The 14,763-nt window shown below is 44.9% G+C and overlaps 2 protein-coding genes across 6 annotated transcripts in view; one reads left to right on the forward strand and one right to left on the reverse strand.

The window, feature by feature from the left end:
- Positions 1 to 471: 471 nt before the first annotated feature.
- Positions 472 to 3,685, reverse strand: klhl38a (kelch-like family member 38a; the record flags this gene model as incomplete). The annotated part of the gene is made up of 4 exons (XM_080735399.1): positions 472 to 761; positions 1,066 to 1,171; positions 2,203 to 3,559; positions 3,669 to 3,685. 4 exons carry the CDS (start codon positions 3,683 to 3,685, stop codon positions 472 to 474), a joined length of 1,770 nt encoding a protein of 589 aa, XP_080591525.1.
- A 7,399-nt stretch (positions 3,686 to 11,084) lies between these two features.
- The window catches only part of fam91a1 (family with sequence similarity 91 member A1), an 89,313-nt gene continuing 85,634 nt past the window's right edge, over positions 11,085 to 14,763 (forward strand). For all 5 annotated transcript variants that reach the window (XM_080734916.1, XM_080734914.1, XM_080734917.1 and 2 more), the window contains exons 1-2: positions 11,085 to 11,382; positions 14,073 to 14,157. In XM_080734916.1, the coding sequence (XP_080591042.1) occupies positions 11,311 to 11,382; positions 14,073 to 14,157 (157 nt within the window). In that variant the 5' untranslated portion in view covers positions 11,085 to 11,310. The remainder of the gene's footprint in view (positions 11,383 to 14,072; positions 14,158 to 14,763) is intronic.

A 14,763-nucleotide genomic window follows, 5' to 3' on the forward strand; every position in this document is an offset into this window, starting at 1 on the left:
ACAAACTTTCAACGTGTACTGTGTACTGTGTACTGTGTAGTATCCGATTTTTATGCAGATATACAGGAAAATACCTTGTAAGAAATAAATAAACTGTTAGTGACTATTCATGGTAAGCATAAAGAGACTGCAGACATCAGAATGTCCCTGTGTCTGAACAGCTGCTTGTTGTGTACAGTAAAGTCTGCCTCTCATTACTTCAGGGATCCTCAGTTCAACTTCCTCTCAAATGCCACAGTTATGACACCCACTGCTTGCCAGCTGAGGTCTCCTTTGATTTTGAATACCACAGATGCAACTCAGCCTAGCATACAGCATACTGCTACATTGTGGGAGATAGGCCGACCTAGATGGGGGTCCCATCCTGAGCTGGAGACAGGCCCAATGACGTCTCGTGGGAAAGGTTATAGCATGCAGCAAGACCACCCAAAGTGGGTGGGCGGGCTGGCGGCGGTGGTGGCGGTGGTGGGGTCAGGGAGGATTGGGCCTGTTGGAAACACAAACTAGTGGCAGGGAGCCGTGGTCAAATAACTTGTAGGGCAGAGAGCCCTTGGATGTCCACGTGTCTGTCTTGGGGTCGTAACACTCGAAGCAGTCAGAGTCCTCGATGACATCGTGTCCGTTGAGGATGCGTCCTCCGGTCACGTAGAGCTTGTTGTTGATCACCGTGGCGCTGTGATGCATCCTGCGCTCTCTCAGGTTCTCACACTTCACAAACTTGTTGGCCTTGGTGTCGTAAGCGATCATTCGCCTGGTGTACCCTGGAGATAAACAAACATGCATCGAGAACATCTTAGAAAAAGCTTATATCCATTTGAACAATTACATTCTGCAGTCATTTGTAAACATTCTAGAGATTTTAACTTGTGAAGGTTATGAAGGTAAGTTTCAAGTATGTGAGACCAGGTGAGTTATGTAGTGATGTCGTGAGGGACATCTGCCATGTAGCTTAAACAGTTTTCCTTTCATGGACATTTTCTTGTGACAGCTGTGGCAAAATTACTGTATTACTTAATTACTTTTCATAGATGAATGAGCAGACTGTACACAGTTGCCTGCACTCACCTCCCACGATGTAGATCTTATCTTCAATGACGGCAGCTGGAGCACAGACATTCTTCACTGTCCTGGTCTCCAGTCTGGACCACAGGTTACGAGAGATGTGATACACCTGTTGGCACAGCACACGGGTCAATAAAGCTAATTCATACTCCGTGTGTGGCTTGCTAAAAAAAAGAAACACAGACAGACAGACAGACAGACAGACAGACAGACAGACAGACAGACAGACAGACAGACAGACAGACTTTTCTCATTTTCACCTTTTAATTTGAACTATATTGGGGTGTCTTTGGGTATCTAGAAAAGCTATATATACATTGCATACATGCTTGTATTAGTATTCATAATAATAAATAAACACACACACACACACACACACACACACACACACACACACACACACACACACACACACACACACACACACACACACACACACACACTTAAAGGAGTAGTTCACCCCCAAAATGACTTTTTTTCTATTGATTAGTCACACCATGGAGACTTGAGTTCAATAATATTTTTTTGTATTCGTTGCATTCCTACAAAAAAGATGATTATAGTAAATTTACCCCCATTGATTATGGATGGGGACCCAAATGCATGGGCCTGGATGGGGACCCAAATAAGGCCCTGGGTGGGGAACCAAATGCATTTGGGTCAGAATCAATGGGGTAAATTTAGGGTCAAGTGTCAAGTAAACATCACGATTGATTCTCACACAAATGCATTTGGGTCTCCATCCAGGGCCTTGTATTTTGGGTCTCCATCCAGGCCCATGCATTTGGGTCTCCATCCAGAATCAATGGGGGTAAATTTACTATAATACATTTTTTGTCTTAGGAATGCGACAAATTCAAAAAAAAAAATATATGATTGAACTCAAGTCTCCATGGTGTGACTAATCAATAGAAAAAAAGTCATTTTGGGGGTGAACTACTCCTATAAGGGTTAAGTGTCTGCCTCAAGAAGAAGGCGGGGATCAAACTGGTAATCTTCCGATTTCCAGACAGCCACGACAGGTGTGGTTAGTTCACTAGCGAGTGCTTGCCTGTTAAGTTGGGATGCTGAAAAAGAACTATATTGTTGCTTTTTAGTAACGTTCCAAATTCATCTTTCATTATAAAGTCTTCCCTATACCTGAATCAGCCTCACAGGATTCTGCATGGCGTCCTCTCCACCGAAAACATAGATCCTCTGATCACTGGCTGCGACCGCCGGATGCAGCACCGGCGTGGGCAAGGGCGCCATGGCCTCCCATTGGTTGAACATACTGTTGTACCTCTCCACCGAGCTGGAGATCTGCTTGTCCACTCCAATGCCTCCCAGGACAAAAATGAAGTGCTGGTAGGACACACTCTGGTGGGCGTATCGTGGATCCAACATCGGCTCAGCCGTTCGCCACTGGTTGGTCTTCAGGGAAAGTGTGTAAACTGTAGCGCTCACAGAGCTGTCGCCTGATACCATACAGAGACGCAGCCCGCCCACCACATAGAGGATGCTATGAATGCACACATACGCAGCTTTGTAGAGGCGCAGCGGTAGCTTGGCCAACCACTGCCAGCGATGAGTCCTCTCGTCGTAGAGCAAGGCCTCCCGTGAAGTCTGCTCATTGTTTTTGCGCCCTCCGACCACCACCAGTGTTTCTCTGCAGGTGTAGCGTCGCGGCGTGGTCCAAAGTGGCTTGAGCTCCCGACTACACTTTGTGCTGACGGAGAGCATGAGGCGGCGCACCGACTCGATGATTTCGGTGCAAAGAGTAGAAGACTGCACCAGTGGGTCATTGGCAATGAATTGGAATAGGTACGTTGGGTGGATGTAACGAAGGCGGACTTTCTTGAAGAGGTCGTGTATTGCTCCGCGTCGCGAGAAAGGGTCATGGTGGATCCACGCTAACAGGGTCTCAAACACCTGCTCTTCCTCCGCACAGAGCCGATCGTCCTCCAGGTAACACATGAGCTCAGGAAGAGACAGCTCACAGAAGTCCTCTGTGGCGGCCACGTCAGAGAAACACCTCACGGCCATCTCTTTGGCCCTCTCCTTCAAACTCTCGCAGTGAAGGATCTCCGAAAGTCTTATCATGCTTAGACAGTTATCCGGACTGAGCTGCTCCTGGAGAAACGCAGAGCACGCCTCGAAGAGACGGCCGTAGTGGAGCATGGACGCCGCCTGCATGAGTGGAAGCACAATCTCCATGGAGATGGTGATGGCGCCGGTGTAGATGTAGTCCACCACGCCGCTGAGAACATCGGGCGCGATTCCCTTCAGGTCCACGCGGGCCTGGCTGCTCTCCAGGAAGTTGCTGCAGAACATGGCGCGGAAGTAAGGGCTGCTGGACACCAGGACGTTGCGGTGGCAGGGGATCTCCCGGTGCTCGGTGCAGAGCAGCACGTCCGTCATGATGCGCTCCTGGCGGAGGATGTTGAGCTGGGCGAGCAGGTGGGAGGGAAGCTCCGGGTCTTTGAATGGGAACACTTGATGAAGTCTCCAGGCCATTCTGGAGGGGGGACAGAAGAACAGAGAGACAGATTCACTAAAGGCTCCTTCAAACTCCAGTTTTAGAGTATGAGTGGCAGCTGAGCTCACTCCAGTGAGTAGCAACTCACCTCTCACCCTGACACATCTCTCTAGTTGTTTTACTGACAGTCACACATCTCCCTAAAAAGGTGAGTAGCAAATCACCTAAAAAGGTGAGCTACTCACCTCACCTTGGAGTATAAATGAGCCTTCAGGAGGCTGCTTGGACTGGTTCTAATGAAAATGTTACACCGGGTTCACAAATTAAAAATTAAAGGAACTCTTTCGAGAGGCTCCTGTAAACTCTATAGTCTTTACCATACTACCAGTAAGACTCCCTAATCGGGAGATAAGCGACCGTAGGTCACTTATCTCCACAAATAGGGCAAAAATTTGTTTTTCCAAAATCTTCCTGATCCATGTTGATGAGATGAGTGTCGACATACTGTGTAGTGATTTTCGTGATTTTAGGGCAAAATCTGTAGGAGCAGTGTCCAAAAATGTGTTTTTCAAAATCGGCCTGGAGGTGGCGCTATATGGGAGAGATTCATGTTGATGGGATGAGTGTAGACATACTGTGTACCGATTTGCGTGATTTTAGGGCAAAACTTTTAGGAGCAGTGTCCAAAAATGTGTTTTGCAAGAATCGGCCTCATGGTGGCGCTAGAAGAGGGGCATGTGAGAAATGAGGGGTGGGGTCTCCGCGCCGCCAAGGCGGACGAATAGGTACCGGCCCCGGCTGTCCCGGTCGCTCCTAGCCGGAGTTACGGCATTTTATGTGAGCTGCAGTGTAGGGGGTCCTCCACTGGGGGCGCCACCACTTTTGCATCCGTTCTGGAGCACCAGGAGTCGGTGGTCCCCGGGAATTCCCCGTGAGCAGCCCCGTTGGGGTGGTCATTTGGTCAGTTTAGCACATTTGGTCATTTTTTACATCTGGGGGTCCCCCAGGGACCTGGGGGTCCCTGGAGCTCCGGGGGTCCTTGGAGGTTGTAGGTTGGCAGGTAAGGAGTGTGTGTGCAAAATTTGGCATGGATCGGGGCAACGGTTGCGGAGATATGAGCAGGGCAAGAGTGTGACGTGTGACGGACTGACTCACTCACGGACAGCCTGTGGAGGTTTTGGTAGTAAATGCGACCTACGGTCGCAACCAGTAAGACTCCCTAATCGGGAGATAAGCGACCGTAGGTCACTTATCTCCACAAATAGGGCAAAAATGTGTTTTGCCAAAATCTTCCTGATCCATGTTGATGACATGAGTGTAGACATACTGTGTAGTGATTTTCGTGATTTGAGGGCAAAATCTGTAGGAGCAGTGTCCAAAAATGTGTTTTTAAAAATCGGCCTGGAGGTGGCGCTATATGGGAGAGATTCATGTTGATGGGATGAGTGTAGACATACTGTGTACCGATTTGCGTGATTTTAGGGCAAAAATTGTAGGAGCAGTGTCCAAAAATGTGTTTTGCAAGAATCGGCCTCATGGTGGCGCTAGAAGAGGGCCATGTGAGAAATGAGGGGTGGGGTCTCCGCGCCGGCAAGGCGGACGAATAGGTACCGGCCCCGGCTGTCCCGGTCGCTCCTAGCCGGAGTTACGGCATTTTATGTGAGCTGCAGTGTAGGGGGTCCTCCACTGGGGGCGCCACCACTTTTGCATCCGTTCTGGAGCACCAGGAGTCGGTGGTCCCCGGGAATTCCCCGTGAGCAGCCCCGTTGGGGTGGTCATTTGGTCAGTTTAGCACATTTGGTCATTTTTTACATCTGGGGGTCCCCCAGGGACCTGGGGGTCCCTGGAGCTCCGGGGGTCCTTGGAGGTTGTAGGTTGGCAGGTAAGGAGTGTGTGTGCAAAATTTGGCATGGATCGGGGCAACAATTGCGGAGATATGAGCAGGGCAAGAGTGTGACGTGTGAGGTGTGACAGACAGACGGAGGGAGTTACACTTTGTGGTGGTTTCTACAGTAAGTAGCGACCTACGGTCGCAACTATACCTGCTGTACTATATGCCACTGAAATTAATTGATTCCAAAATATTCCTTGGAAATCAACAAGCAACTATGCTATGCTTTCAAAACTGGTCAGCAGCAATATCAAGAGTACCACGAGTCAGTCAATGGGCTACACCAGAGCCTTCTGCATGCGGAGAGTCTCGTCACTCCCGTTCACTTCATCGGGGAGGGTCTTCAACGCACACATCTATTGGCGTATAGTGGCACACCGCGAATTGAAGGTTTACAGAATGCATTGAAGTCTATGAGGGGTAAAGTCACAATGAACCACGTGACCAGCGCTGTTTCTGACCCTGCAATGGCAGGACTCTCTGATTAGACGACTCTGGGCTACACATGCCAGACCACTATAGGATCCTTTAAAAGATTATTATTCCTGTATAACCTCTGGTGAACAAGACAAATTAGAGGCCGCTTTAGCACCCTCTGATGGACACATTGGCTGACAGCGTAACATAATATTCATACAGACAGACTCACTATTACAGTAGTTTTGCATCACTTCATGGCACAGCTAATGACCCGATCATCTCAGCAGTAAGTAAGGTAAATGTTCTGAGTCTTGACTTTTACCATCACATTATGGATGCAGATCTTTCCTGTCAGGAGTGTCGCACCAAATTCTGGGCCCTGGGTACAAGTCACTGCGGGCCCCCCATGAATGTTCTTCATAGGGGGAGGGGTATGGGTTTAACCCATTTAGACTGGGAACGCATTCATTATTACACATTATTTTGTGCTTTAACTATTGAAAAATAGCAGATACAAGCTCGCAGCGTGGCGAGCTTGTAAATCTGCTACTTTTGGACAAATCGTGAAAGGTCTCTATTTCAAATCCTTCTAAGGTTTTTTGAAAACCCGATGTTTCTATGTCAGTGGTGCTCAAACTTTTTCATGTGAAGGACCCCCAAAATGATATGTATTTGGCCGCAGACCCCCATCTCAAAATATGTAGTTCCAGGGACCCCCCAGAAGAAAATTTGAGTTACAAAAATACATAAAAAAAATACATATATTCAAAGATTTGCACACATTTTCACGACTTTTCAAAAATAGCAGATCTACAAGCTCGCAGCGCACTGTGAGCTTGTATATCTGCTATTTTTCAATAGCTAAAGTATAAAATAATTAAGGCCCGTCCACCTTGGGCCCTAGTAACTCAGTCCCACTCTTCCCCGCCCCTGTGCAGATCCTTCCGGTCAGTATGGATTCCAGAGTAAACCTTTTAGCCGTCTCTCTTTAACTCTGACACATCCTGCAGGACAGCTGCCATTGATGTTATGATCACCCACTGCCAGCTGTTCTATTTTTATCCCCTTTCCCTAAATTATCTCCATGCAATCCGCTTCTCTCTGATCTGCCGTTTCATTGGTTATGTCACAAGACAGCCATTTCTCAAGAATCAAGAGTCTCTCTCCCTCCCTCTCACCCACGCTCTCTCATTATACTTTTCTTTCTCTCGTCCCTTCGTCTCATTTGCTCTCTTTCTCTCTCTCTCCCTCAAATGATGGGTGTCGCCATTGACAATCCTGGCGTTTAGTAGAGGGGTAATTTCCAGGGGCTATTATCATCACTGAGTCTTCTAATCACCACAGGACAGCTAATGATTTTTCACGCCCCTGCACGCGCACGCGCGCACGCACGCACGCACGCACACACACACACACACACACACACACACACACACACACACACACACACACACACACACACACACACACACACACACACACACACACACACACACACACACTGCCTGGTATATATTTGGATGGATAATCATTTTGTGATGCCCTGATGGGTGCGAGTGAGTGACACCATACAGCTGACAGTATTCCCCACACCGTTTAACTGGGGCTGAAATAGACCCCAGCATTGTATTGATCACAGGGGCCAAACCCGGTCACTTCAGTTGCCAGGGAAAAATGCTAGGCGTAGAGCACTGGTTCTGGCCACGAGAGTATCGCAAGTTGGGCCCCTGAATGATTGACAAGGCTCTACGAAAATGTAACATTAATATAATCAAAAAGTGATACTGATAAACAAGAGCGTAAAGTATGCTACCATTAGTCCGAGGTGGAACACAATCGATTGATTGATCGTTAAATTAAACTAATATTTGGTGTTGCAGGGAAAAGGCCTCGTAATAGACCACTGGAGGACTCCGGTCAATTTAACTCGGGTGGATAAGTGGTGAATTAATGTCGAATCAAACATCATCATGAAAACTGGATAAGTTGAATCTAAAAGAGTCTACCGAAGGGTTAGACTACTTTTATGGGTTGTTTCTTTATGTTCATTTGATTAAATCATCCTGTGTTCATATCAAGGCTCTTATATGTACGTTGACAAGTGATGTCTCACCTGCAGAAGAGACTATTCTGCTGCTATTCTGTCTGCTGCAGTGTTTCCCCACTTGTAGTAGAAGCCTTTCTGCACCATTAGACATTGCTCATATTATATTAGAATATTTGACATCATAGGCCTATCCAACTTTCCCATGTTTCTCTCTTTCTCTATTCTTCACCTTTCTTGAAACTGCAAATGTTGGGAACTTGTAGGCTACAGCCCCTCTACCTGTGATGTGAATCTGAAGTCTCATCTACTGTATGACTCTCGTATAAATGAATTTCCAAAGATAAAGTTGCAACATACAGCTCTAACTTGTTATCCTTACCCAGTATAGCTAACCCTGGCTGTGACAAACAGTAGTTGTTGTAGTTATAACAAAAGCGAACACTCTCTGAGAGGGCTCTATTTTGATTGTCTTAAGTACCAGCTCTTATGCCTTAACTTAAAGGCCTGTCCATACTGTCTCCGACCACCAAACCTTTCTTCTGAAAGTTCCGGTTCAACTACAAAATGTCGTCACCCGCATCTTCTGAAAAGCATCACCCCGAATTAGACTTTGGAAAGCTGCACGTCGGAAAGTCGGAACTCTCCAACGAAAAGTTTGGTGGTCGGAGACAGTATGGACAGGCCTTTAAGTTAAGGCATAAGAGCTGGTACTTAAGACAATCAAAATACAGCCAAGGTCTGTGTTATGAGTTGTAACCTAAGCTAAGTGTGTTTTAAGGAGTATTCTGCGTCTCAATAAATCAAGGAACAATTCTGACAAACCATCTACCGGTAGATTACAAAAATCTGGTATAGTGTGGTTTGTTCATCAAAGTATTTAAAACATCCTTACCTCCTGTACTATGCAAATCAATACATCCGTGATACGTCTTGAGTCTGGGAGAAATGTCAGCCACAATAGAGAAAAGAGTAGCTTAAATATGATGTGGTATACAGACAAGTAGGATAGAGACAGAGTAGAGTGGTCACACAGTGAGAAACAGAGGAGGACTCTCCTGCTAGGGGCTGTGGGAGTTTGCCATGAGGGCCACTGTGTACATTCCTGCTGCTAATAGTAGCCTATCGCAGGCCACCGTGTCTCCGGCCAGGCTGCTCTCATGTGACACAGCAGGGCCGCTTGGTACCGTGCCACCGGGCTTAGTGGCTCATCAGCCCGCTTCACTGGAGACTACAGTTGCGTGTGTTTACGAGAGGCTGGGGAGGGCACAGTCATCACGGGGGGTCCCGCCCCAGCACTGCTGGTGCCCCCCACACGGAGAACTGGGTGTCTAATGAAATGTCCCCCCGTGGGGGGCAGTGACCCCCTTTATCCCCCCCACGTGCAAATGTCCCGGCCCCCACCACACGAGTGCTCCCATCATCATCCTACTCTTCTCTCCTCGTCTGTGTTACGCACCCCGAAATAGCTGATCTACAAGCTCACAGCGCGTTGATCGGCTATTTCTGGTGCGCTGCACGGGGCGCGACTGAGTATAAATCAGGTGTAAGCGAGGAAGCAGGTAAATATAGTGTGGTGCTGATGGGTGAACCTGAGCAAGAGCAACAGCTGTGGATGGTTTGTCTCGAGGTGGTGATTGTTTGTGTGTGTGTGTGTGCGCGCGTGCGTGCGTGTGTGTGTGTGTGTGTGTGTGTGTGGGAGGTGTCATTTGTCCATGCCAAGGTGCGTGGCTTTGTTTTTGTTTCACTTGTCTGACCTCAGGACCAGTAACAAGCACTTTCTGTGTTTGTGTCCATTTAGCCACTTTTTTAAATAATCGTACCACTTTTTTTCTAACTGTTAATAAAGTATGCAATCAAATCAATCAACCTCTGCTATGCTTAACCACATTCAACCTGGGGTCCGTATTTTTGGCATGTTATTATACAGTAGGTGATCAAAAAAGTAATTTCAAAAGCAATTTTAAAATGAATAAAAACTGTCTTGTCTCACGCCACTGCACATTGTGTCGGGGAACCACTGTCACTATTAAAAGAAATCAAGAGGTAGCACAGGATCTGTATGAGCTGAAGTTAGGGTATAGGCAAAGATGAAATGACTTGGTCGTACAACGGAAAATAGCTGATCTATACAGGAGGCATGGTGTCTTTATTTTCTGACTATAAAGGAGCCTTATATCTCCAGCAAGCCACCGTGCAGCTGCAGGCGCGATGAGATGAGTTATTGTCATGTTTGTTTAGGGGCATATGGCGAGGAATCTGAGACAGACACATCATGACATGGACAGATTGAATAACACGCAGCTACATGGGAGTGAGCTGTCATGTCACTGTGCGCATGGTGCACTCTGACACGCTGAAATCCTACACTTTTTTTTGACTGGTTACCAAGTGACAGCTAAATGCATGTTGGTGGTGGTGTGTGTACAAACTGGGGCGTGAGGAGGGACGTCGTCACAGACGAGGGTGAATGTTTTGGAGGTCAGGTCTCTGATTCGAGCTCAAAGCTAGGTCACCTAACCATTAAACCTATGTTACTTGTCCCATGACAAGCGAAAATAGCCAGACCGGCTGTTTTTGTTTTTCTGAAACATATTTTTAAGAATTTATAAAGATATGGAAAATGTAATAACTTAAGAAGTAATCAAAACATAATCTATATAGCCTACGAATAGCAACGTAACACATGGGCCTAATGTAGGCTATATGTCTTAAGCCCTATTTCAAATATTGTGAAAATATACGAGTTACAAGCTCACAACATGTCATGCAACATTGTTGAGATTGCAGATTTGCTCATTTCATTTTATTTTTTCCCCCTGAAAGTTATTTTCATATTTTTGGGAAAATTCTATTTACATTTTTTTTCTCTTAAAAAAAACAAATACAAATATAATAATACAAATATATTAATAACAATATTAATAATAATATTAATAATTGTAATAATAAATCTAAGATTTTAATACAGCAATGTATTAACATTAAAAAATAAAAAGTACTTTGAACCTTTGAATAGTGGAGTATGTACATGTGTTTACATGCAGCCTAATGAGCCTATACTGTGTCCAGTACAGTAGTACTGTACTGCAGTAATAATCAGGTAATAGAAAGACACGTACAGTCAACGCTCCATTCATTCATATCCATAGTGGTCACGCCTGGCCCGGACGTGACGTCGGCGGCCAAAAGCGTGACGAACGGATCGCTCGAAAATACAACAAGGAAGTGGCAACCTTTTTTTTTTCTTTTTTTGTATTATTATTGGAAAGCAGAACAACCTTTACCGATCATTCGTTCGATCACCGATCGGTGTGTGCGTGCGTGTGCGAGTGTGTGCGTGCGTGCGATCGGTGCTGAGGGGGGGCGCAGAGAGAGAGAGAGCAGTGTTTATAAAGCCCGTCGTGAATAGGCTATACTATCAGCACTGCAAATATGAACACGGACGTGGAATTTCACATCAGACAGAATTATCCGTGGAACAAACTGCCAGCCAATGTCAAACAGGTAACGTCAGTGTCATTGTCGTGTTATTATGATGCATACTGTAACTGTAACTGTACTAGTATCGATCTGTCCCCCGTGGGGGGGTTGCAGTGCAATGTGTCATTGACACTAATCGGCACGGTCACACGCATGATCTGTGCAACGGACGGAGCCATCATGATGATGATGATGATGATGATGATAACCGTCGTTATTATTATTGTCACCTCGATCACGTGACCCATCGATTTTGACAGGTGATGATGATGCCAGCATATATCTCTCATCATGGTTGCCAGAGTAGCGGGTTATATATAATTCATAATATTTATGATAGTACCACCACCGCCGCGACAGATGTGAAGTAAAGGAAGCCCCCCCATGATGATGACGCTTTGATTATGGCTCCATAAATCCCACCTACCAGCAAAGCAGCGAGCTGTTATGTCATGAATGACCTCTCTCTCTGTCTCTGTCAATTCATTTTTTTTTTCAATTTCAAAAGCTTTATTGGCATGATGAAATATTTCTTACATTGCCAAAGCATACATATAACAAAAAAAACACAACATTGGACACAACTGAACAATAAACATCCTAATCCTAACAATACATTAATGACAATAATAATGAAAATAAGTAAATAACAAACAATGATACAAAGATAACAGTAATATGCAGAATTTGTATCCAGATGTACTTGGTTCTTCTGTCCATTGGCTTTCCCTCAGTTGATGACAACTCACACATATTTTGCAGCCAAAACGATGCATTTAGAGTTTAGACTGTTCTGGCTCTCTCTCTTTCTGTCTCTGTCTTTCTTTCTTTCCCTTTGCCCTGCTATCTCTTCCTCTGTCTCAATTCAATTCAAAGCAGCTCTATTGGCACGAGGAAAAAAAACAAAACAAAAAAAACGACAACAACTAAGAAATGTATACACAAATTAAAGGAAATAGACATACATTGCAATAGAGCAGTGGTTCTCAACCTTTTTACACCAAGTACCATGCACCTTAGAACAATGGTTCTCAAACCTTTTCGAAGCCAAGTACCCCCTTCACCTGAGTACAGCATTTTGCATATAAAATTGACATCAAAAGTCCAGTTCCAATACTAATATGTTCAAAATAAAACAGCTTACTGGCACATAATCATTGCTTTCTATTCAATAATAGTTGTAAAAGTACATGGTATTGATGTAATTTGGTTCAACAATTTACACATGAGCAGGTTCACACAAAGACTGTCAATGTTTTGTCATTACCCATAACAGTAAAATAAAAATACATATCCCCATTTTCTCCTGTACCCCCTGCAGTACCCCCGCGTGCACCTAGAGGTACACCTACCCCCATTTGAGAAACACTGCCTTAGAACATACTGTCTCTCCATGCACCAACATAATATCCCATCCTATTCTGCTATTCACAAGCCGATAATTTGATGATGGCGGTCAATTATAGGACCGATTCTGCCGGTCATCAAATTATTGGCTTAGGAATGCAACAAAAACAAAAACATCACCACGAATTCAAGGCTTCGTGGGTTGTTTAATCAATAGAAATAAGTCATTTTTCCCCTTTCACTCCTGCAGTTGTCACATTGAGACAGACAGTGAGAGCCTTTTTCAACTAAGTGCTTATCCAGAACTTCCTGTAGTATAATATAAATATTTCACTACACTTTTTTTGGGAGACCCCTCTGTGTACCACCAGAGGGGGGCTCAAGTACCACCAGTGGTACATGTACAGTACCACAGGTTGAGAACCACTGCAATAGAGAGGCCGCCACAGACAAACCTCGCTCCCAAGGGAAGACAGACTATGCACCCACTGCACACAAATTGTGGTAGAAACAGAGCTACACTTTCTATAACCACCTGCCACTATACCAAGACATCAGAGACACATACTTCCCACAGATTACACACACCCAAAATGAGTTTGAAAACATGACCAACATGACCAAAAACGGCCATAAATACAACAATGTGTGACCACAGCAGCAAAATGTGTGAACTGTTGGGATTAAAGAAGGCTAGAGACTGGAACACAACCCCCCTAAGGACTACATTTGACATCTAGACCTACTGCACAATTTGCAATATGAAAGAGAGCTGAAATCCGCGAACTGCCCCATAGGTCAAACTCCCGTTGGGTTGAACAGCGTCGGCAGGTGAGGTTAGATAATCACCTGCGTCACGGTTACTGAGGTTATGGTTAGGGTTAGGTTTAGGCATAGTTTTACTGTGGTTAGGTTTAGAGTTAAGGTTAGGTTTTGGTGGTCGGACTAAAGGGTGTTTTGACCTAATGACATGTTACCCTGAAATCCTATTGAGGGGGGAAAAAGCTTCAGTTTGTTCCAAAAGCTTTATACCCTGTATATACAGTATAATGACACAATGCGACATAGCTCTGTTTACACAATGCTGTACCCCCTCCAACTGTATTCCCCATTTTCAACTTTTATTTTTATTTTATTTTGACACTTGCTTTGGCAATGTAAATGTATGTTTTCTCAACCAATAAAGCTCCTTTGAATTGAATTGTATAAACAGAGCTATATGTCTCAGAGTGGGAGCTGACTCTTTCTCTGTATCTCTGTCTCTCTCTCTGTCTGTCTGTCTCTCTGTTTCTCTCTCCATGTCTCTCTTACTGCTTAGATGTGTTCACAATCACATTTCCTCATTAATATTTTTCTTTTTTTTCCAGGGTCTGGGAAACTCTCAGAGGGAGTATGAGAAACATGTGCTGCTCTACAGTATCCGCAACCAGCTGCGCTTCCGCAATAACTTGGGTGAGCACTGAGCACGTGTAGAAACAATAATATTACCACCATTCAAGGCCAAGAGCAACAATTACCCCCTAGGCCAGAAGGGAGAGAATTTGCCAAAGGGCAGCATTATATGGTGGCCTTACTGTACAGTTCTGGTTTGTACTGTAAACCACACAAGGGTAGAGCTGTCACGATTAATTGTCACACAAATAATGGCGATTAACAATTTAATTGTGTTTTGGGCATTGAAGACTGGAACATATGAATACAAAATTTCTGTTTGCCATTTAGGCTTCATAACCACAAACTTCACAGGGAAGATTACTGACATATTTAATAATTTTATACTTTAAAAACATTTCTTGAAAATAGCGGAAATAGCTGATCTTCAACGTGTCACAAAGTGACGCGTTGTAAGCTTGTAGATCTGCTATTTTCCCTGCTATTTCCCCCCTTTTCAACATGGAATCGATTATGACGATTATGCTAAATAATTGCGATTATCTAAAATAATTGGAATTAGGCGATTATGTATTAATTATGACAGGCCTACACAAGGGGGAGACTATATAAAACAAACAAACCATGAATTTATTTCGTCATGGAACCAAGAAACTGCAGTCCGGA

Source organism: Nannobrachium achirus (genome assembly GCF_963921795.1).
Source record: "Nannobrachium achirus genome assembly, chromosome: 10".
NCBI lineage: Eukaryota > Metazoa > Chordata > Actinopteri > Myctophiformes > Myctophidae > Nannobrachium > Nannobrachium achirus.